The 22,746-nt window shown below is 41.5% G+C and overlaps 1 protein-coding gene across 1 annotated transcript in view; it reads left to right on the top strand.

Annotated features, from left to right (window-relative positions):
• The window catches only part of ctnna2 (catenin (cadherin-associated protein), alpha 2), a 699,326-nt gene extending 677,124 nt beyond the window's left edge, over positions 1-22,202 (top strand). Inside the window, exons 14-18 of the mRNA XM_060915970.1 lie at positions 4,382-4,495; positions 14,905-15,086; positions 16,069-16,174; positions 20,231-20,365; positions 20,635-22,202. Of these exons, the coding sequence (XP_060771953.1) occupies positions 4,382-4,495; positions 14,905-15,086; positions 16,069-16,174; positions 20,231-20,365; positions 20,635-20,922 (825 nt within the window). The 3' untranslated portion in view covers positions 20,923-22,202. The remainder of the gene's footprint in view (positions 1-4,381; positions 4,496-14,904; positions 15,087-16,068; positions 16,175-20,230; positions 20,366-20,634) is intronic.
• Positions 22,203-22,746: the final 544 nt, after the last annotated feature.

The raw sequence follows: 22,746 nt of genomic DNA on the forward strand, positions 1-22,746 counted from the left end.
TATTGGATCATTTTCCTCAATAAATAAATGACTAAGTATAATATTTTTGTCTCATTTGTTTAACTGGGTTCTCTTTATCTAATTTTAAGATTTGTGTGAAAATCTGATGATGTTTTAGGTCATATTTATGCAGAAATATAGAAAATTTTAAAGGGTTCACAAACTTTCAAGCACCACTGTAAATACATTTATAGACCATTCAAAATGCTTTATAGTCTCTGAAAATACACTATGTTGAACATGCACTATGTTGTAATGCATTATTAAGTGTTTCTGCTTTTGTAACTGTAGTGCTTTATAGCATTATAACCTACTCTACTGTTTCTTTGGTAACCATTACAATGCATGGTGTATTCATAATATCAAATCAGTATGTTTAGAATGTGTTATCCACCATAAATAATAACTTTTATTTTATCCACATTTCACTGGACATGCACAATCGTATGCTCTGATTGGCTACTTTAATACTGGGATATCAGCTCATATACCATGAGTAGAGAAAGACAAAATGGTGGAGTGCATTGCTGAACCAACCGAGGATGAAATAAAAACTCCACTCGAAAACAAAACCCAAAAAAATACCAAAAAAAGCAACAAAATATGGAATAAAAGTATTTGATGGTAAAAACTTATATATAGGCGGCACGGTGGTGTAGTGGTTAGCGCTGTCACCTCACAGCAAGAAGGTCCGGGTTTGAGCCCCGTGGCCGGCGAGGGCCTTTCTGTGTGGAGTTTGCATGTTCTCCCCGTGTCCGCGTGGGTTTCCTCCGGGTGCTCCGATTTCCCCCACAGTCCAAAGACATGCAGGTTAGGTTAACTGGTGACTCTAAATTGACCGTAGGTGTGAATGTGAATGGTTGTCTGTGTCTATGTGTCAGCCCTGTGATGACCTGGCGACTTGTCCAGGGTGTACCCTGCCTTTCGCCCGTAGTCAGCTGGGATAGGCTCCAGCTTGCCTGCGACCCTGTAGAACAGGGGTGTCAAACCTGATCCATAAAGGGCCTTGTGGCTGCAGGTTTTCATTCCAGCCATGCAGCAGCACACCTGACTTGGCTCATTCAATCAACTGAACTGTCTTCACACAGTCAAATACTTGCAGCCACACCCACCCTTGATTAAAGGGTGGGTGTGTCAGTTGATTGAATAAGCCAAATCAGGGTGCTGCTGCATGGCTGGAATGAAAACCTGCAGCCACACGGCCCTTTATGGATCAGGTTTGACACCCCTGCTGTAGAAGGATAAAGCAGCTAGAGATAATGAGATTTTATATATATATATATATATATATATATATATATATATATATATATATATATAAAAGAATTATTATTATAGCATTTTTCACAAATTGCTACTGTTCTTTCACCAGTTTCTTTACATTCATCTTTAAGCATTAAAATTTGTTGATTTTTTTTTAGACTGGTTCAAAAGCTCAAAGAAGTTTGAAAATTACATAACTGAAATATCCAAGGAAGAATTAAATAAATATCTAAAGCTATTTTATACCTCAGCATGACAATAAGACAGCACTTTCTACAAAAAAAAACAACAACACTAAAGTCAATTCTTGCAGCCATCAATAGGTTTGTAAGAAGTTCGCCTAAGCGGAAATGATTTTGTCAGACATTTTTTTTTACAAAATTTTCATTTATCGAATTTGCAAAAAATAAAATTAAAAATGCTCTGTTTCTTAAAATCCAGTGAATATGGATAGAATAAAACAGTTATTCCACTCAAGTTCGTCATGTATGGCTTATAGCCAGCTCGGTGCTACATGCCTCATCGGCTATCAGGTCATGTCCAACTCAATTTCGTGGAATAACTATTAAATAGTCTATAAAGATCCTGAAGAAGTTTTAGCTGTGTGCATTATGCCTTATAATGCATTATGAAATGTTGCAATGTGCAGGCTCTGTTATATTAGCTGTACTACAGATTATAAAGCATTATAACATACACCTTTGATTTCTTGGTAATTATAACAGTTAATGCTGCATTCAGAATATATATGGTGTGCATGGTGTATCACAAGTAATAAGCATCTTTGGAATGTAAGATGAACATGGGAGAATGATAGGAGAGCTACATCGGTTGCCCATTGAGTCCAACGGACACAACAGAAGAGCCATCACATGGAGTAGAGATGAAGAGGATGCTGTCAGGAAGTACAGGAAAGCTGAGCTGTGGATTGGCAGCGAGCAGGAGAAGTGGAAGATAATTAAGCAGTGGAGATCTGCTTTCTGCAGAGAGAAGATGCTCTTGGCATGTTTGTCAAGCTTGACTGGTTGGGAGCCATGTGGCTTCTGCCTGCTCAACCCATTAGCGTTGCTGTTTAGTCACCAGACTGCTTTACCTTAGCTCTTGCAATGTGTTGGTCTTTGTTCCTGGTGATGAAGAAGAAAAAGAAGAAGAAGAAAAGGAAGAAGAAGATGATGATGATGATGATGAAGGCAGTGTGTCAGTTGACGAGTGGCTGCATTCATACATTAGTCTGGGTTCTGGAAAACAGAAAACATGGATTTCCATCAGATTCAGACAAGTTTGTGATTCAGTCATCATTTTTTCTGCTATTGATAGTCTGCATGTTGCATTTAGGAAAATAAGTGTGAGGAATTATAGTGTGTAAAGCTGCATATAAAGGAGAACATTCATTCATTCATTCATTCATTCATTCAGGGAAACCAAGTAAATGTACTTCAGGCTCCCATAAGAGGGTCCTGAAAGTTAAAGAATGAACAAAAGAAAATGAAGAAAATTAAAACCTAAAAATAAAATGGAAAAAAAAAACAGCTGAAAAAAATAATGAAAAACTATTCAGGTATTATCTGGTGCACAGGGAAGGAAGAAAAAAAGGATTTCTATGTACTGGAGCCTGCAGGGGTTTCTAATCATTTAAGCATATGATAGATAGAACACGAATGAAAAGACTTTAATATTGATTTCAGGCATCACTGTTTCATCCAGTTTATCCCTGTAGTTTGTCTATTGCTGGACAGAATCTAGGCTTTAAGCCTGGTTGATCTAGAGGGCAGATGGTGCTGATGCTTACAAGAGAAAAACATTTCATTCACTCAGTGATGTGATATTAAGAGGGAATTTCTGTTTACAGTGCACACACACACACACACAGCAAGGAGGAGTTTTAAAAGACAATGATGTAAGTCGCTTGAAACTGGAGTGGCATGAATTATTGATGGCGTGCTGTCTGTACGAATAGCTGACATGTCTTTAGGAATGTTCACAGCTCCTTTTCGTTCAGAGAAGAGCGCTGGGTGTTCAAATTGTTCATACTGTCAGGACACACACAGAGAATAGAAAAGGATGTGCAAGACACATTGAAATGCATCTCTCTGATTGGACATATCATGAAGATCAGCTATAGATGTTTGTCAGCTACGTTTGGTAGATAGTTGTGATATGCAACATATTTGTAAGTATTGGCAAAATATTTTAAAATTAAAAAGTGAATCCTTGTTAGAGAATGGAAGTCAGTTATCCTTCATGAAGGTCCAAGATTACTACTATTGTTTATTTGTTTTTATACCTAAACTTATTTTTGTGTGTTTGAGATGCTTGGAAACTCCTAAAACCTGGAAAAAAGATTGGACCTAGATATTGCCCTGGCATTCAAAAGAGTTTTCCTTTGACATTTTTCCCCATTTGGATTTTATGTGTTTTATCAGACTTTTAAATCCTAAGGAATGTGCCATGTTCAAATCAAACCAAATTTGGTCAGCATGATGTAAACATATCCATCCATCTATTATTTGTACCACTTATCTGTCAGGGTCATGGGGGAAGCTGGAGCCAATCCCAGCTGACTTCTGGCAAGAGGCGGGGTTCACCCTAGACAGGTCACCAATCTATCACATGTCTAACACAGAGACAAAAAAAAAAAAAACACATTCACAGGGGATTCAGAGTATCATGTTGACCCTATCCACATGTCTTTGGACTGTGGGAAGAAACCAGAGCACACCCACACAGGGATGAGGAGAACATGCAAACTCCATACAGAAAGACCCCAGTCAGCCATGAGGTTCGAACCCAGAACCTTCTTGCAGTGAGGTGACAGTGCTAACCACTGCTCCACCAAGCTGCCCTGTAAACATATCAAAGATGCTAAACTGCAAAGGAATTTTTGATATCTTAAACAGCATTGTCATCGATTAACATGTCATGCTACACAAACAGGAAGTATGCCATAATTCTGCTATACATCATACAACCTTTCAGGGCATGATAACTTACACATGCTAATAACACTTTATCAAAAAAAAAACCAGACTTTGCTTCACCCTTGGTGCTTGGGCCCTCCAATTGTTGTTAGGTTCAGGGCTTTGTAATAAATCTATATTTGCTTGTGTTTTCTCTCCAGACCCCTGAAGAGCTGGAGGATGACTCTGACTTTGAGCAGGAAGACTATGACACTCGGAGCCGTACCAGTGTCCAGACTGAAGACGATCAGCTCATTGCCGGCCAGAGTGCAAGGGTGAGTTTCCTTTGCCTAGTCGTCCCCTTCCAATTTTATTTCTATAGTGCCTTTAAGAGTAGTCATTGATCCAGAGGAGCTTTACAGAAAATTAAGTGTAGATCTACCGTAGATTCCTATTGAGCAAGCCAACTACCGGAGACAACATGAAGAAGAAACCTTGAGAGGAACCAGACTCAAAAGGGAACCCCTGATAGTGGATAGTTTGACTGGGTAGTCAACCATCCTGGGAAAAGTTTTGGGATGAGCATAAGACATTTTTTTTTATGATTACAGCAGCAGTTCTGTGGAAATCTACAGTCTCCAGGTGAGGTCTTCAGGGTAACCACAACAGCATTGTGATAATTTGTCAATTATCAACCCATATTCTGTCTCGTCAACATGCAGTGGCTTTATCCCTTGGTTCAGAGCCAAAACAATGATGACTGCAGGTGAGAATTGGTTTTAGTGACAAAGGTATGCAACTGGAATACAGTGTAAAAGCATGGAGATAGCTTGCAGATGAAGAACAAATGATGTTCTGTATGAAAGCCCGACATTAATACCAGTTTGTTTTTTTTTCCTCCAAATTTCGATTAGTTCTGATATTCATGAGTAGATATGTGCGCATGTGGAGTTGGGTGGAGCAGCTCAACAGTAAGTTTGGTGCTCAAATCTACCAGTACAGTGGTTCATAATGAATGGAAATTGTGCAGATTCAAGACCAGAACTGGTTTCTGCCTTCCTACTTCACTAAAAACAGACAACTTCCCTGAAATAGTAACACCAAGTGTTAAAATATGCAATGGAATGATCTTAACCCTTTTTTGCTGTTTGTATCATCTCAAACTCAGGGGTGTCAACTGAGGACCAAGGTTCAGCAAAGAATGTCAGCAGATCAAACTGCACACTCAAAAAAATACTATAGAAGAAATGATCTATGTCTGAAAAAATCTGGCTGTACACCGATTAGCCATGACATTAAAACCAATGACAGGTGAAGTGAATAACATTGATGATCTCCTTACAATGGCACCTGTCAAGGGGTGGGATATATTAGGTAGTAAGAGAACAGTAAGTTCTTGAAGTTGATGTTCTGGAAGCAGGAAAAATGGGCAAGCATAAGGATCTGAGTAGGGCTGAACGATATATCGTTATCATATCTATTATCTAGATGTGAACATTTAAGATATTAATATCAAAAAAGCAACGATATAGACGATATAGATTTCCCCTCCCCGCGCTCGCCCTGCATGTACAGCTCTGGCAGTCACAACAAACATCATTTTTACGATTGCCCTTGAATGCACCGCTAAGGCCAGCCAACCACAAACCTTTTTTCATGCTTGCTGTGGATTGACAGCTGAAGCCAACCAATGACAAACATATGAGGGCGGGAGTGAGGGAGACGGAGACCGACGCGCGCACACTACAGACACAGCGGTGAAATTAAAAAGAAAGAAAGAAAGAAAATGAGTGCGGAAGATAACGCGGCCGGTGGCGGTGCAGAATCTGACTTGGTGCCAAAACATAAATCATCCTCCATTATTTGGAGGTATTTTGGATTCAAAAAGGACGATGTTAACCAGAGTGAGGTGTTGTGCAGGTCGTGCTTAGCAAAAATTGCGACGAAGCAAGGTAGCACAACAAACATGTTTCACCACCTGAAACAACACCATCGCGTGCTGCACGAAGAGTGTATGACAATGAGAGAAACACCGGGGACTTCTCAGTCATCCCAAAATAAGCCAAAGCAAAGTTTGATTGCTGACGCGTTCAGTAGCGTTACACCGTACGAGTCGACGTCCACCAGACATAAAGAAATTACAGACGCTATAACATACCCGTACCACATTGCAAAAGACATGGTACCTGTGTACACAGTCTCGAAAGAGGGCTTTAAAAAAATGGTTCGGACGCTGGACAAGTGTTATACAATACCATCCCAAACACATTTTAATCAAGTGGCCATTCCGAAATTCTATAATGAGTTATAATGCATATAAATGCATTTTCTGCATACAGTTATGTGATCTTTTGAAGAATATAAGATGTTGCACTTCAATGCACTTTCAGTGTTCCACCAGCTGCTGCATTTGTTATTTATTGTTAAAGCAGAGCTGCAGTAAAATGTTTGATTTGTAATTTATTTATTCATAATTTATGTTAATGTTGATGACTGACAGTGAGTTCTTAAAAATAAAACTGCACTTTCCACATTTTTTTGTATTATGATGTTTTTATTTTTCTGAAAAATGCTTGGTTTTCACCGAACCCGTAGTCATTCATTCATTATCTCTAGCCGCTTTATCCTTCTACAGGGTCGCAGGCAATCTGGAGCCTATCCCAGCTGACTACGGGCGAAAGGCAGGGTACACCCTGGACAAGTCGCCAGGTCATCACAGGGCTGACACATAGACACAGACAACCATTCACACTCACATTCACACCTACGGTCAATTTAGAGTCACCAGTTAACCTAACCTGCATGTCTTTGGACTGTGGGGGAAACCGGAGCACCCGGAGGAAACCCACGCGGACACGGGGAGAACATGCAAACTCCACACAGAAAGGCCCTCGCCGGCCCCGGGGCTCGAACCCAGGACCTTCTTGCTGTGAGGCGACAGCGCTAACCACTACACCACCGTGCCGCCTACCCATAGTCATATCGTATCATATTGATATCGATATATCTGGCATGAATACCGAGATATGAAATTTTGTCCATATCGTTCAGCCCTGGATCTGAGTGACTTTGCTAAGAGCCAAATTGTGATGGCCAGATGACTGGGTCTGAGCATCTCCAAAATGGCACATCTTGTAGGGTGTTCCTGGTATGCAGTGGTTAGTACCTACCAAAAGTGGTCCAAGGAAAGACAGTTGATGAACCAGTGACAGGGTCATGGGTGTCGAAAGCTCATGGGTGTTGATTCACATGGGGAATGAAGTCTAGCCCAAATGGTCCAATCACACAAAAGAGCTACTGTAGCACAAACTGCTGAAAAAGTTAATGCTGACTCCTTTCTGTTTTAGCCAGCATTAACTTTTTCAGCAGTTTGAAGGGAGTTATAGCAGAACCTCTGTTACTGCATTTATTGAATTTCTTTCCACTGAAGGTGGTTAGATAAAGGAGACATTTTTAATAGATATTCCAAGATGTTTCTAAATATTTCATTGACTTAGGTGATCTGATTCATATACTGATAATATGGCTTGTTTAAAACATTCAACAATGGAAACAGAACAGAGGAAATTAGACATGTTATCTGTTCAGAGTCCATGGCACTAGTCAAAAGTAGTAATATAAAGGTGTCTGTTGTCACCATGTAGCTGGACAAATGATAGTCATTCCTGTGATCTAGAATAGTGTGTAGTGTGGCGCTGTGGGAGATGGCTGCCTCTCCAGTAGCTCTGTAGTTTTTAGCTCTTTAAGCCTCTTTTTTCCCCACCTTTTTACTTTTCTGCTCTTCTTACAAAGACATAGTGTGTTTTTTCTTCATATCACATGGATATTTTTAACTTTAACACGCAACCAGGAGCCAGTTTTCTCACTTATTCAAGAGAGGAGCTGCTGGCCCTGAAAACAATGGGATAAACCGAGATATGACACCCCATCCCAGTGGAGCTGAGGAGGAGACCCAGGGGCTGCAAAGCTGGGGCTAAGCTAAAGACTAGGCTAGCAGACAACTGGCAGCACTGCAAACCATCCATTCCCTCCGTTATTATGGGGAATGTGAACTCGCTGCTGAACAAGGTCAACGAGCTATCTGCACTGAACAACCAGCGGATTTACTGGGAGAGCAGCTTGTTTATCTTTATGGAGACATGGCTAACACACCTTGTACTGGATGCTAACATGGACCTGCGGGTATTCACTGCTGTGAGAGCTGACAGACACACTAAAGCATGCGGGAAAAGCAAAGGTGGGGGACTCATCATCTACGTGAGCAACCACTGGTGTAACCCGGGACATATCTCCATAAAGATAGTCTTATATTGCCTGGACTTGGAGCTGCTAGCCGTTAGCCTGCAGCCATATTATCTGCTGAGGGAGTTCAGTCACATGATCACCATCTGTGTTTACATCCCTCCAAGGGCAGACGCAGCCGCTGCATGTGAGAGAATTCACTCTGTCACAGCAAGGCTGCAGACACAGCACCGTGAGACATTTATGATCATTTCTGGGGACTTTAATCACGCTAATTTGGACTCTACTTTGGCTGCTTTTTACCAGGTTGTGGACTGTCCAACAAGGAACAACAGGACAATTGACTTGCTGTATGCTAATGTGAAGGATGCATACAGAGTCACACCCCTCCCCCTACTAGGGAAGTCTTACCATAACCTGGTTCATCTACAGCCAAAGTACACCCCCCTGGTCCAAAGGCAGCCTGCAACAACTAGCTCCATCAGGAGGTGGTCCCCTGAAATGGAAGATGCCCTCAGAGACTGTTATGACACCACAGACTGGGATGTGCTGCTTAGCCCACACTGTGAGGACATAGAGGGGCTGACACACTGTCTGACAGATTACCTCAACTTCTGTGCAGACATGGTCTCCCCCGCTAAGACTGTACTGTGTTACCTTAATAACAAGCCATGGGTAACACAGGAAGTCAAAGCTGTCCTCAACAGGAAGAAGTCCGCCTTCAGGAGCAGGGACAGGGAGGAGATGAAAGCAGCGCAGCAGGAGGTGAAATGCTGCATGAGGGAAGCTAAGGACAGCTACAGGAGAAAGGTGGAGCAGAAGCTGAAGGAGAACAGCATGAGGGAGGTCTGGGAAGGTGTGAAAACCATCACAGACCACAACACAAAGACCAGAGTCGTTGATGAGACAGTGGAGAGGGCGAACGAGCTGAATGACTTCTTCAATCGGTTCAACCAGCCCACGTCCCCCCCATCCTCCCCCTCACTGCAGCCATCTCTCCTTCTTCCCTCAACGCACCTCCCCCCAGTCATCGCAGCAGCCCCCTCCTCCCCCATCTCAACACAGACTCCTCCATGCATTACTGCAGACCAGGTCAGAGGTCAACTGAGGAAGCTTCACCCCAGGAAAGCAGCAGGCCTGGACAAGGTGTGTCCCCAACTACTGAAGACCTGCACTGCTGAACTGGGTGAACCACTCCAACGCATCTTCAACCTCAGCCTGCAGCTGGGGAGAGTGCCCACCCTCTGGAAGACATCATGCATCATTCCAGTTCCCAAGAAGAATTGGCCCAGCGAGCTGAACGACTTCTGACCTGTGGCACTCACTTCACATCTGATGAAGACATTGGAGCGGCTCTTCCTCAGCCTCCTCAGACCCCAGGTGCAACGTGCCCAGGACTGTCTGCAGTTTGCGTACCAGGCAGGTGTTGGTGTGGAAGATGCCATCCTCTATCTGCTACACCGAGCCAACTCGCATCTGGATAAGGGAAATGGCACACTGAGGATCCTCTTCTTGGACTTCTCAAGTGCCTTCAACACCATCTAGCCCCGTATACTTCAGGAGAAACTGAACAGGATGCGAGTGGACCCCTGTCTGGTCACCTGGATCTCCAGCTACCTCACCAACAGGCCACAGTACGTCAGGCTGAAGGACATCACGTCTGACACTGTAATTAGCAGCACCGGAGCACCCCAGGGCACGGTGCTGGCCCCTTTTCTCTTCACCCTGTACACCGCGGACTTTTGCTACAACTTGGAGCTGTGTCACATTCAGAAATTGGCCGATGACACAGCCATCGTGGGGTGTATCAGGGATGACAGAGAGGAGGAGTATAGGACCCTGGTGAGGGACTTGGCCATCTTTTGCAACAACACCATCTGCAGCTCAACACTTCGAAGACCAAGGAGCTGGTCATTGACTTTGGGAGGTCCAGACCAAGGTCATGACCAGTTCTGATCGAGGGAGTTGAGGTGGAGGTTGTGGATTCCTACAAGTACCTTGGGCTGTGGCTGGACAGCAAGCTGGACTTGACTTGCAACACCAACCACTTGTACAGGAAGGGACAGAGCAGGCTATACTTCCTGAGGAGGCTGTGGTCCTTTAATATCTGCAGGAAACTCCTGTGGATGTTTTGTCAGTCCGTGGTCACCAGTGTCCTGTTTTACACCGTGGTGTCCTGGGGGGGCAGCATATCCCAGAAGGACACATCCAGGCTGGACAAAATGATCAGGCAGGCCGGCTCTGTGGTCGGTATGAAGCTGGACTCTCTGGTGACGGTGGCAGAGAAGAGGACTATGGACAAACTACTGAACATCATGGATGATGCCAGTCACCCTCTGCACACTGTCATCAGCAATCAGAGGAGCCTGTTCAGTGACAGAATGCTCCTTCCCAAGTGCAGGACTTACAGACTTTAAAACTCCTTTGTCCCTCACACCATCAGACTGTACAACTCCTCTCTGGGAGGGAGGAAGGGTAACAGGAGGACAGAGGACGGGAAGGAGAAGTAGACTAGCCTAGCCTGAGAAAAAGCAAGACTGGACAATGTGCAATATAAACGTGCAATATAATATGCAATACCTCTCCTGCTGGACTTTTTTTTCTTTTTCTTTCTTCTTTTCCCATATCTTGTTCTTTTTTTATATTTGTATATGTAATTACTTAATTAATTTTAATTTATCTAGAAGTTTTCTCTATTTTCTATTCTCTGTTTATCCTGTAATGATGCTGCTGGAATTTTAATTTCCCTGAGGGAACCCTCCCAAAGGGATCAGTAAAGTTCTAATCTAATCTAATCTAATCTAATCTAATCTAATCTAATCTAATCTAATCTAATCTAATCTAATCTAATCTAATCTAATCTAATCTAATCTAATCTAATCTAATCTAATCTAATCTAATCTAATCTAATCTAGAATGTTAATTTTTCAAGCCAGAATAATGATACACATGTACATGTGACTGTACAGGTTTGTCTGTGTTGGTGATTTTTTTTTCGTGTTCACAATAAAATGTAATATTGAAATCGTACTCTCTGTCCTGCCCAGTCACAACCGACTCGTTACCCATCTCCACTGCGATTGTATAACACCTCTGACAGGTCAGCCTTAAAATCACATCCCAAACCTTCGGACAATTTCCTTCAAATAAATCATATTTAAAGGCACCTGAAAGCTGGGCGAAGAGCACGCACATTCCTAATCCGAGGGCAGAACCGCAGGCTGTTGATATGTGTGTGTTGGCGTGGTTTTGTATGAGGAAGGATTTGCCAGCATACTAAGCTCCTAGACCCTGCTCTTGTTATCATCGAGCAGGAAGAGGGATTTGGGTTAAATAAATTCTGAAGTAGGACGAGGAAGAAAAGCAGTTGCTCGCAGAAGCATATCTTCCAGACACCACACTTATCTGTCTACCAGGCTGCTGCTAAACACCATTCAATAACTTTAGAATGTATTAAAAGGGATGTTTTGTAGATTGTAAAGTTGTAAAGCTTTCAGCCTGGTTATAATAATGGAGCTCTATCAATCAATAATAAATTCATGAAAAATTGATACGAGATATGAGAATAAATACAGCAGGCATTAAATTGTGGTGAAATATATGATGCCTCTCATGTTGGCTCTTCTAAAACCCATTATAATGACAGTTCCCAATTCCTAATGGGTGGTGCCGATGTCTAAGTAAAATACCAGAAGAAATATATCGACCAGGAGAGATTTTCAAACACTCTACTGAATTGAAATAAACATTACTCATTGCTTCAGTTTGTTGGTGACACTTCCTTTAAAACTGGTGTTTATAAACCTACACAAGCCTTTCCTTTAATTCCTTTGACACCAGTTTGCCAACAATTACAATGACATGCCATACATTCTACCCATTTACACTTACATTTAATGTTGTAGACCCCCATGAAAACAGTTACTTCCTGTTCTCACTTATAGCATCTTGTAGAAGCTATAAATAACTATAAACTGTCATTCCCTCGGCAGACTCTCTTTTTTTCTCTTTTGAAGGTAATAAGACAAAAAACAAAAACAAATAATAAACACAGCATGTCATTGTTACTGAGAAACTGCAAAGCATGAAAAAACAAGCTTCACTACTGACTGTTAGAAAGCATTGACACTGGAGACTCCTTCCATAAATGTTAAATAAAAGTCACTTAAGAATACTTCACCATGTCAATTTTCTTTATCCATTATGTAGAGCATTCACCATGTAAGTCACTGTGAATGAGCCATTACTATAGAAATGATAGCATGAGAACGAGTGCATTAATATAAATCAGTGACTTGCAGAAAATATCCAGTAACATATTCAACTTAAATTAATGTCAGGTGATTTCTTAGGTTTTATTTTCATATAATCTTAAATCCCATCTATATCCATCCTTAATCCTAACAGTCATCTTCTTCACTGACAACTCCAATTCCAAAAAAAAGGTGGGACACTGTGTAAAGCATAAATAAAAACAGATTGCATTCTGTTTGATTTGCTAATCCTTTCTGCCCTGTATTCACTTGAATACAACACAAAGACAAGATATTTAGTGTTCAAACTGAAAAACTCTATTTTTTTTATAAATATACAGTCATTCTTAATTTGATGCCTGAAACACATTCCAAAAAAGTTGTGATGGGGCATGTTTACCACTGTGTTACATCACCTTTTCTTTTAACAACACTTGGTAAGTATTTGTGAACTGAGGACACTGTTGAAGTTTTGAAAGTGAAATTCTTTCCATTCTTGCTTGATATACGACTTTATTTGATCATCAATTGAAGGTTTCCATTGTCTTATTTTGCTCTTTATAATGAACCACACATTTTCAATGGGAGGCAAGCAGGCCAGTTTAGCACCTGCACTCTTTTACTATGTGCAGAATGTGGCTTGGTGTTGTCTTGCTGGGACTTTTTCTCCATGAAAAAGATGTCATCTGGATGGCAGCACGTTGCTCAAAAACCTGTATGTACCTTTCAGCATTAATGAAGCCTTCAAAGATGTGTAAATTCAACATGCCTTGGACACTAACACACCCCCATACCATCATAGATGCTGGCTTTTAAACTTTGTGCTGGTAACAATCTGGATGGTCCTTTTCCTCTTTAGCTCAGAGGATACAACGTCCATGATTTCCAAAACCAATTTGAAATGTGGACTCATGAGACTGCAGCACACTTTTCCACTTTGCATCAGTCCATCTCAGATGAGCTCGGAACCAGAGAATGCACCAGTGTTTCTGGATGTTGTTGATATTTGGCTTTTGTAGATGCAGCGATGAACTGTGTTTACTGACAACAGTGTTCTGAAGTGTTGCTGAGTCCATGTAGTAATGTTCTTCATATAATCATGGAGGAGGGCAGCACAGTGGTATAGTGGTTAGCACTGTCGCTTCACAGCAAGAAGGTCCTGGGTTCAAGCCCAGTGGCTGATGGAGGCCTTTCTGTGTGGAGTTTGCATGTTCTCCCTGTGTCTGCATGGGTTTCCTCTGGGTGCTCCGGTTTCCCCCCACAGTCCAAAGACATGCAGCAGGTTAGGCTAACTGGTGGCTCTAAATTGACCATAGGTGTGAATGTGAATGTGAATGTGAGTGTGAATACTGTCTCTATGTGTCAGCCCTACGATGATCTAGCGACTTGCCCAGAGTGTACCCCGCCTCTCGCCCATAGTCAGCTGGGATAGGCTCCAGCTTGCCTGCGACCCTGTACAGGATAAGCAGCTACAGATAATGGATGGATGGATGGATATTCCAAACAAGTGTTTGTTGGAGCTTCTACAACTTTCCCAGTCTTTTCTTGCTCCTGTCCCAACTTTTTAGAATGTGTTGCAGGCAGTTTAAAAAAAACAAAAACAAACAAAAAAAATGTTCAGTTTGAACATTAAATATCTTGTGTATGTATTGTATCCAAATGAATATCATTGGGAAAGGATTTGGAAATCATTGCATTCTGTTTTTATTTATGTTTTAAACAGTGTTCCAACTTTTTTGTAAATCTATCATGTCTTGAACTGCTGTAACTTTGAATCTCACACACACACACACACACACACACACACACACACACACAGAGCCCTCTTTTGCCTCTTTCACCTTTTTGACAGTGTGGAACAAATGCATAATTCATTGACTGGTGTAAGTGAGGTAATTATACATTTATCTTACAAACACTATTGTCCCGTTGACCTTGCACGAAAAAAAAAAAAGATTAATGCCTCTTCAGACCTCCTCAAAATTGCTATGGAGGGACAATTTAATACCCTAACAGAGGGCCAAAAAAATTGGATTGGCTCTTTATGAGTCCGGGATGTCATTGGGGCTCCAGAAGGTCCTCCTGTGTGATTAAGTGTTAAGTTTAAAAACTTTATTCAACATCATTTTAAATGGAGTGAAACAATGTCACTCTTTTTCCCCCCTGGTGATTTTTTACAGGGAAGTGCAGCTGAATGAAAGTGGAGCTCTCTCCATTTTCACTATCTTTTTTTTTTTTTTTTTACTCAGGCCATCATGGCTCAGCTCCCTCAGGAGGAAAAGGCAAAGATCGCTGAGCAGGTGGAAAGCTTCCGGCAGGAAAAGAGCAAGTTGGACGCTGAGGTGGCCAAGTGGGACGACAACGGCAATGATATCATCGTGTTGGCCAAGCAGATGTGCATGATCATGATGGAGATGACAGATTTCACTAGGTACACACACAAACACACACAAATAGTGACATTAAATTACACTACAGTGCTATTGATTTCTGGATTCTGATTGGCTAATTAATTTTCTCTAACAGCAGGTTTATATTAATGCACTACCGTTTCTATAGCAATGACTTATTCACAGGGACTTGTACAGTGGACTGTCCACATAAAAGGATTTTGATTTTGAAAATCATTGTTATAGTGAAGATTTCTGTCAAGAGAAATGTGTTTAGGCAACATTTCTGGAAGGAGTCTCCGGTGTCAGCACTTTGTAACAGTCAGAGGTGAAGCTGTGATGTTTGTAACTCTGCCATGCAAAGGCAAACTGCAGTATCTGCATATTGTGTCAGTGACAAAAGATGGTCCAATAGCCTCAATTATTCACTATTGGACCGCCTTTTGCCACTAACACAATATGCAGATACTGCAGTTTGCCTTTGCATGGCAGAACTGTTTTCTGACATCTTCAGGACAGAGGAGTTTACACTTCTAACAACAATGACAAGCTGCGTTTTTGTCTTATTAACTTCAAGAAAGAGAATAAAAGAAAGGCTGGTGATGGAACAACTGTTTCTAGTTGCTATAACATCAGTGAGATTGGGAACTCGCTTGTTTCATGGATGTTCCACAACATTAAACACTTATTGTAAAGTTACTGTTGAAGAGGAATAAACCACATGCTGTTATTGCAACTAACAGTAACTCTGCTTCATCACACCAACTTATCATTGATGATTTTCCTATAACAGCATGACAAGGACTTCTTAACTTTTTGAGTAATACATAATATCTTTCACACTACAGTCAACATTGCAGATGTTAGTGGGTTAAAAGTTCCATGATCCTTTTATTTCCCTCTCCATCTGCTTTTTCAGTGTGTGAGTGACGGATTGTCTAGCCTTCATACTAGCGCTCAGGAAACTTGATGCGTGTTGTGCTGATTCAGTGGTAATGTAGTAATTTGTTTGTGTGCTCGCAGGGGAAAAGGCCCACTGAAGAACTCATCTGATGTCATCAATGCTGCCAAGAAGATTGCAGAGGCTGGATCCAGAATGGACAAACTGGCCCGAGCTGTAGCCGACCAGGTCAGAGACCATCAGCATTAGCGCTTTACATTGTCTAACAATCCAGAATGAATGTGCACCATGGGTTAAGCATTCATACCTTTGTTTAGAACTTAATTCATATGGACAACCCTCGATTGTACATAGTTCAAACTGTGTGATATTACATATACTATGTGTAACCAATCAGCAACAATCAGTGCTGCCAGTCCCGCCCTTGGCTAGCATTACTGTTGGTACTGATCACGATCGGGAAACAAATACATCCAGCTGAATGTTTTGTACTGAACTGATGGTTGATGGAAAAGCACAGGTCCAGGTACCGAGAGTATTTGGTTCAGATGAATAAACAAAGGATCCTTCGAGTTTCTGAGAGGTGCAGGTGTCGATCTCCATTGGTCTCCAGTTTTGTTTTGTTTTTCCTTCCTGATGGTCCATAGTTGTCTGATTTGGACCTCATCAGTAGATGAGCTGTGAAAAAGACAGAAGGGGAACATGATCCAACCTGGTGCCTCCTTTTAATTGAATTAGCACCTCGAAGGTGTTGCATTCATTATCAAATGAGTGCCTTCTCACTAATGCACTGACAGACCCTTTTTAATATCCAATCCATCATGGCAGCTACTTGGATAGCAAAGGCTCAGAGAACGAAGGTGTCACAGTGAGTGAGTGATCATCCATATGAACGCATCACCAGTGCACCGGATCAGCCATTCGTCATCGTCTGTGGTCATGTTTTGGAAGAAACTGCTGAGTCATTGCTTTCTCAGTGGCATGCTGTGTTAGTTGAGCTCGTGAGACATTTCTTTTCCCTTAGATAAAGAAGGAAAAAAAAAGACTGCTGGAAAGGGGAAGTGGATCAGCCTGCTGATGGGGAAGTAATCCAAGTGCTGGACAGTGCCAAAGACAAAATGAGTGGTTCACTCACTCCAACACGGCAGGCTGAAAGCTGTCTGATCAGAGAGCATGGTTCTGGATGTGTGTGCATACCTTTTTGTCCTGGCAGATTTCAGCCATATTTGTAGATGGAACCAAACAGGTGGCTTGCATGCCTCTCATCAAAACTTTCTCCCTGCTAGCAAAGCATTTATATTTGATAGCCATCTGGATGGAGTCCGGGGTCAGGATTTGTTGAGAATGTAGATGTTGCTGTTGAAGCTTGTTTGATCCTCACATGTCAAGCACAGTCACTAAATCAACAACTAAAACTGACAGTGCAATTTGTTATCCACAATTTCAGTCCAGCACTCAATCAAGGACCCAGCAACTCTTTTCAAAGATCAAACTGTTATCAGTACACAGCACTTACTGGGCTTGCACAAGCCAATGCATACTTAGTGCCGATCCCAAGCCCAGATAGATTGGGGAGGGTTGCGTCAGGAAGGGCAACCTGTGTACACTGTAAAAAAAAATTTGTTGTTTTAACTTAAAAAAGTTAGTGCAAGAGCTGCCTTAAAATTTTGAGTTCACTGGAATTCACATAGTAAGTTAAATTGTTGTGAACTTACTATATTAATTTCAGTGAACTCAAAATTTTAAGGCAGCCCTTAAGGCAACCCTTGCACTAACTTTTTTAAGTTAAAACAACAAATCATTTTTTACAGTGTAAAAACCTACACCAAATCACCTATGCGGATCATAAATTGGAATAGGGTGGAAACAAATGATCCGCTGTGGCAACCCCCAACTGGAGCAGCCAAAAGAAGAAGAAGAAATGAGTACACAGCATTTAGTCTGTTTGAATGGAACCTTGGTGTTTTCTCCACCTCATTGTGATTCTTGGAGCAGGTGAGACCCAAGCCCTTAACCTTGCTGGTTCTTGGTTCTAGACCAGCAACAATTTTGGTGGGGTGACACTAGAGGTTTGTTTGTTTGTTTGTTTGTTTGTTTGTTTATTTATTTATAAGGAAAGTGTGGATCAATGCTCAAGCACCTTGTTGGAGAAAATGGGGCATGTATGGAATACATATGCAAATGGGGAGTCAAACTCTTGTGGTTACCAGAGGACCTGACCCCCACTGTAACCCTAACTATAGCATAGGCGAGAGGCCAAGGGCTACTGAAACAGAGATCGGTGCTACACGCATGTGCCTCAAGAGCTGGTTAGTACTGGAACAGCAGACTGCCTGGGAAGACTAGATCCTGGTGCGGGAGGGACTTTGACTTTCGACTTTTGATGGCGTCATAGAAATGTTGGAATTTGGAAAAGAATAGAAAGTGCAATGGGCTGTGTGTACTGACACAGAGACATTAGTGTCAAGTGCTTGACCAGGTTATTTATTGAATAAAAGTGATTAAACATGTTCTCGATGTTAAATGCTACAATAATAACCAAATTACTGGCCACAATCCACTGCTTCTGACTTGTATTTACTCTCCATCTGACCATCAATGCCTCTGATTAGCTGCAGTGTGATGTAGTGATTCAGGCACTGACGTGTTGAATTAATAACAACTCAAACTGTTTGCTTCAAATTTGTGCTTTTAAATATTAATGGAAAGGCAGTGTCAGTCAAATACTGCTCTTTGTCATGAACGGTTTATGGGTTGAAATTGTGTTCAGGAAGTAGAGATGTTAATATTGTTGCATGATTTATTCTATACCTGTACAATAGTCAGACTTCATTTATGGATTTATGGATGGCCAGGGCACTACATGATCCCACAGCATGAACTCAATTGGTTGAATCCCAAAAACACTTCCTGGGTCAGTGTCTGAGGGGTTATTCTCGGTCCATGGCTACAAAAATCTTCACTTTGTTTTGGTCCAAACCAAAGTCAACAAAACAATAGAAACCAGCACAGACCCAGAAGACCCTAAATATACCTTTATTAAACACTATACCCTACTAAATTTCAGTTAGCATTTCCAAAACAAAAATGCCTTAAATGAAAAAGCTATGACATTTACAAAAATAAATCTGCTACATTTTGTAATTACGTTTTTACCCTTGATGTCCTTTTGCATAGTTCAACCTGCAGGATTGTCATTCTGTAACACAGCTGAAGTCAAATATTGTTTAATCTTTTAACTGGAAAAGGAAGCACCGTCATGCTGTAGAAGAACTGTAGGGTTGTTTGTTTGTTTGGATGTTTTTGTTTGTTTGTTTGTTTGTTTTCCCCAACCAAGGACAGAATGTTAGAAGTCATTAGAATGTCATTCTATAACCCAGGTCATGCAAGCCATGACATTTGAAACAAAACCTAGCCTGAGTCCTTACCTTTGCTACATTTCTTTCTAGTTCCACCTACTATAAGAATTTCATCCTGTTACACAGTTCAGTAAGTCATGTAGTGTCACAAACATGTCATTCTGTAACCCAGCTGAACTGGTCATAAATATTTCCACACATTTTAGTGCAGAGGGAGTGAGGGAAGTGTGCAGGTACTTGTTTATATTTGGAACAAATGTGATGCTTGTGTATGATTCCACCTGTAAGAATGTCATTCCTGTAACACAGCTGAACATGTCATGTTGTCTCATAAATACAGACATTAATTCCTTTGTAGTGCAAAACAGAGTGAGGGAAGTGTGTGTGTGTGTGTGTGTGTGTGTGTGTGTGTGTGTGTTAATTTGGAAGTAAACCAAACCTGAGTTGTCACCCTTGCTCCCTTTAGTTTCTGTTTGATTCCCCCAGAACATTATCACTCTGTAACACAGCTGAACAAGTCTTGTAGTTTTATAAATACTCCCAAATGTTGTTCAAAATGAGTGAGGGAAGTCTGTACAGACTCATTTTTATTTGGAACAAGGCCAGGCCTGAGTCTTTGTGATACTTCTATATGATTCCACCTGCATAATGTCATTACTGTAACCCAGCTGAGCAACTCGCGTTGTGTTACAAATTCAGATATTTCAAAGTATTTAGTCTAAAGTGGAGTGAGGGAAGCGTGTATTCATTTGGAACGAAACCAAGCCTGAGTCACGGTGCCTCTGCTTGATTCCACCCACATTAATGTCATTCGGTAACACATATCACATGTACAGCGAGTAGTTGTTTTGAAGTGTGAAGTGGAGGCATGGTTTTGTTTGAGACGTGGAACAGATCTAAGTGTCTTCCTTTGACTGTTTTGCAGTGTCCTGATTCAGCTTGTAAGCAGGACCTGCTGGCTTACCTGCAGAGAATTGCTCTCTACTGCCACCAGCTCAACATCTGCAGCAAAGTCAAAGCCGAAGTTCAGAATCTCGGAGGAGAACTCATCGTCTCAGGGGTACATTCATTCTTGCAGCATCAGCACCAACACAATACATAAGCAATACAGAAGCAATCGAGACGAAGGGATTTGGACTGGTGAAAAGGCTGCTGCAGCTTTTTTTTTTTCACCATATCAAATTGAATGTTGTTTGCATCGATTTTTAAGTCATTACCAGCTAAGCTAGTGTTACACTGCATTGAAGTGCACACCCTAAGATGTGCTGAGGGAAGGTGAAATAAAAACTCACAGAAAGTCATCTGACTTTACTCTCTTCTCTCTTTCAGCTGGACAGCGCTACATCCCTCATCCAGGCGGCCAAGAACCTGATGAACGCCGTGGTCCTGACGGTCAAGGCCTCGTATGTGGCTTCCACCAAGTACCAAAAGGTGTACGGAACAGCAGCAGTCAATTCTCCTGTAGTGTCATGGCGCATGAAGGTGCCAGAGAAGAAGCCACTCGTGAAGAGGGAGAAGCCCGAGGAGTGTCAGACCCGTGTGCGCCGAGGCTCGCAGAAGAAACACATCTCACCAGTCCAAGCCCTCAGCGAGTTCAAGGCCATGGACTCTTTTTAATTCTACAGGTGGCAAGAAAAAAAGTTCCAAGGATCTACCCCTCAAACTCTTCAAATTCCTCTTGACTTTTCCCTCTATCTCTTTTCTTTCTTTCCCGTCTCCTGTTTGCAGCTTCCTGTATCCCGTTTCATGTAGAGGCAAAGGTGTTGCCATGGATACTCTTGATTTTCTTTCTGGAGAACAATAAAGTGCACCACAAAACCGAGAAACGTGGGGGAGATGGACATGTGTTTAATCTTGGAGTTCAGTGCAATTCCTGTGGTGTTTGTTAGTTACCAGTGTTCACTACTGACTAGCCTGACTAGCCATATTTACACAGATACTATGGAGCCCCACTGCTGACATCCCTACTTTAAGAAAATGCATGGCCACAAGTTAAGTATGAGATAATTAAGTCGAGGGAACAAGATAAGTAAGTCATGGTCTTGATTTAGTAACAATCGGGAATGAGATAATTATATCATGGCTATGATTTTATAACTCAAGGGGATGAGATAATTAAGTAGTGGCCTTGTTACCTTGAGTCACAATGTTGTGACTATGACTTAAATATATTGTTGTCTCAAGTTACACTATATTGCCAAAAGTATTCGCTCACCTGCCTTGACTCACATATGAGCTTAAGTGACATCCCATTCCTAATCCATAGGGTTCAATATGACATCGGTCCACCCTTTGCAGCTAGAACAGCTTCAACTCTTCTGGGAAGGCTGTCCACAAGGTTTAGGAGTGTGTTTATGGGAATTTTTGACCATTCTTCCAGAAGCGCATTTGTAAGGTCACACACTGATGTTGGACAAGAAGGCCTGGCTCTCAGTCTCTGCTCTAATTCATCCCAAAGGTGTTCTATCAGGTTGAGGTCAGGACTCTATGCAGGCCAGTCAAGTTCATCCACACCAGACTCTGTCATCCATGTCTTTATGGACCTTACTTTGTGCACTGGTGCACAGTCATGTTGGAAGAGGAAGGGGCAGCTCCAAACTGTAAAAACAGTCTGCATGCCTAGGTGCTTGATTTTATACACCTGTGATCATGGAAGTGATTGGAACACCTGATTCTGATAATTTGGATGGGTGAGCAAATACTTTTGGCAATATAGTGTACGTAGCCATGGTCATGACCTAATTATCTCATTCTCTCAAGTTACAAATCCAAAGCCATGACCTCATAACCTGAGGGAATGAGATAATTAAGTCATGGCCATGGATTTGTAACTTGAGAAAATGTTCTCCTTCCCTCAAGTTACAAAGCCAGCACAACTTAATTATCTCATTCCTTCATGTTACAAACTAATAACCATGACTTAATTATCTTGTTCTCTTGAGTTAGAAAGTTATGGCCATGACTTGATCTTACTCTCACAAGTTACGTAGTTATGGTCATGACTTAATTTTCTTCTTTTTTTCAAGTTACAGTGTCATGCGTCTAAGTTTAATCTCCTTTCCTCATGTTACACATTTATAGCCATGATTTAATTATCTAATTTTCTCAAGCAACAAATTTGTGATCATGACTTAATTGCCTTGTTTCCACATGTTATAAATTAATGGCCATGACTTAATTATCTATCTCTCTTGAGTTACAAAGTTGTGGCAACGACTTACTGTAATTATCACGTTCTTGTCTCAACTTAATTATCTCATTCCCATGAGTTGTGGCCATGACTTAATTATCTTGTTATCTCAAGTTACAAAGTTGGGGTCACACATTAATATTTTATTTTAGTTTATTTCAAATCGGGATCTCACAGGAGAGAAAATAATATATGGTGCCGTAGTTGACTGGTCTAGCTTTTGAAGCGTCCTAAAGCTCCTAACTTTGACT

This window comes from Neoarius graeffei, chromosome 3 (genome assembly GCF_027579695.1).
Source record: "Neoarius graeffei isolate fNeoGra1 chromosome 3, fNeoGra1.pri, whole genome shotgun sequence".
In the NCBI taxonomy this organism is placed as follows: domain Eukaryota; kingdom Metazoa; phylum Chordata; class Actinopteri; order Siluriformes; family Ariidae; genus Neoarius; species Neoarius graeffei.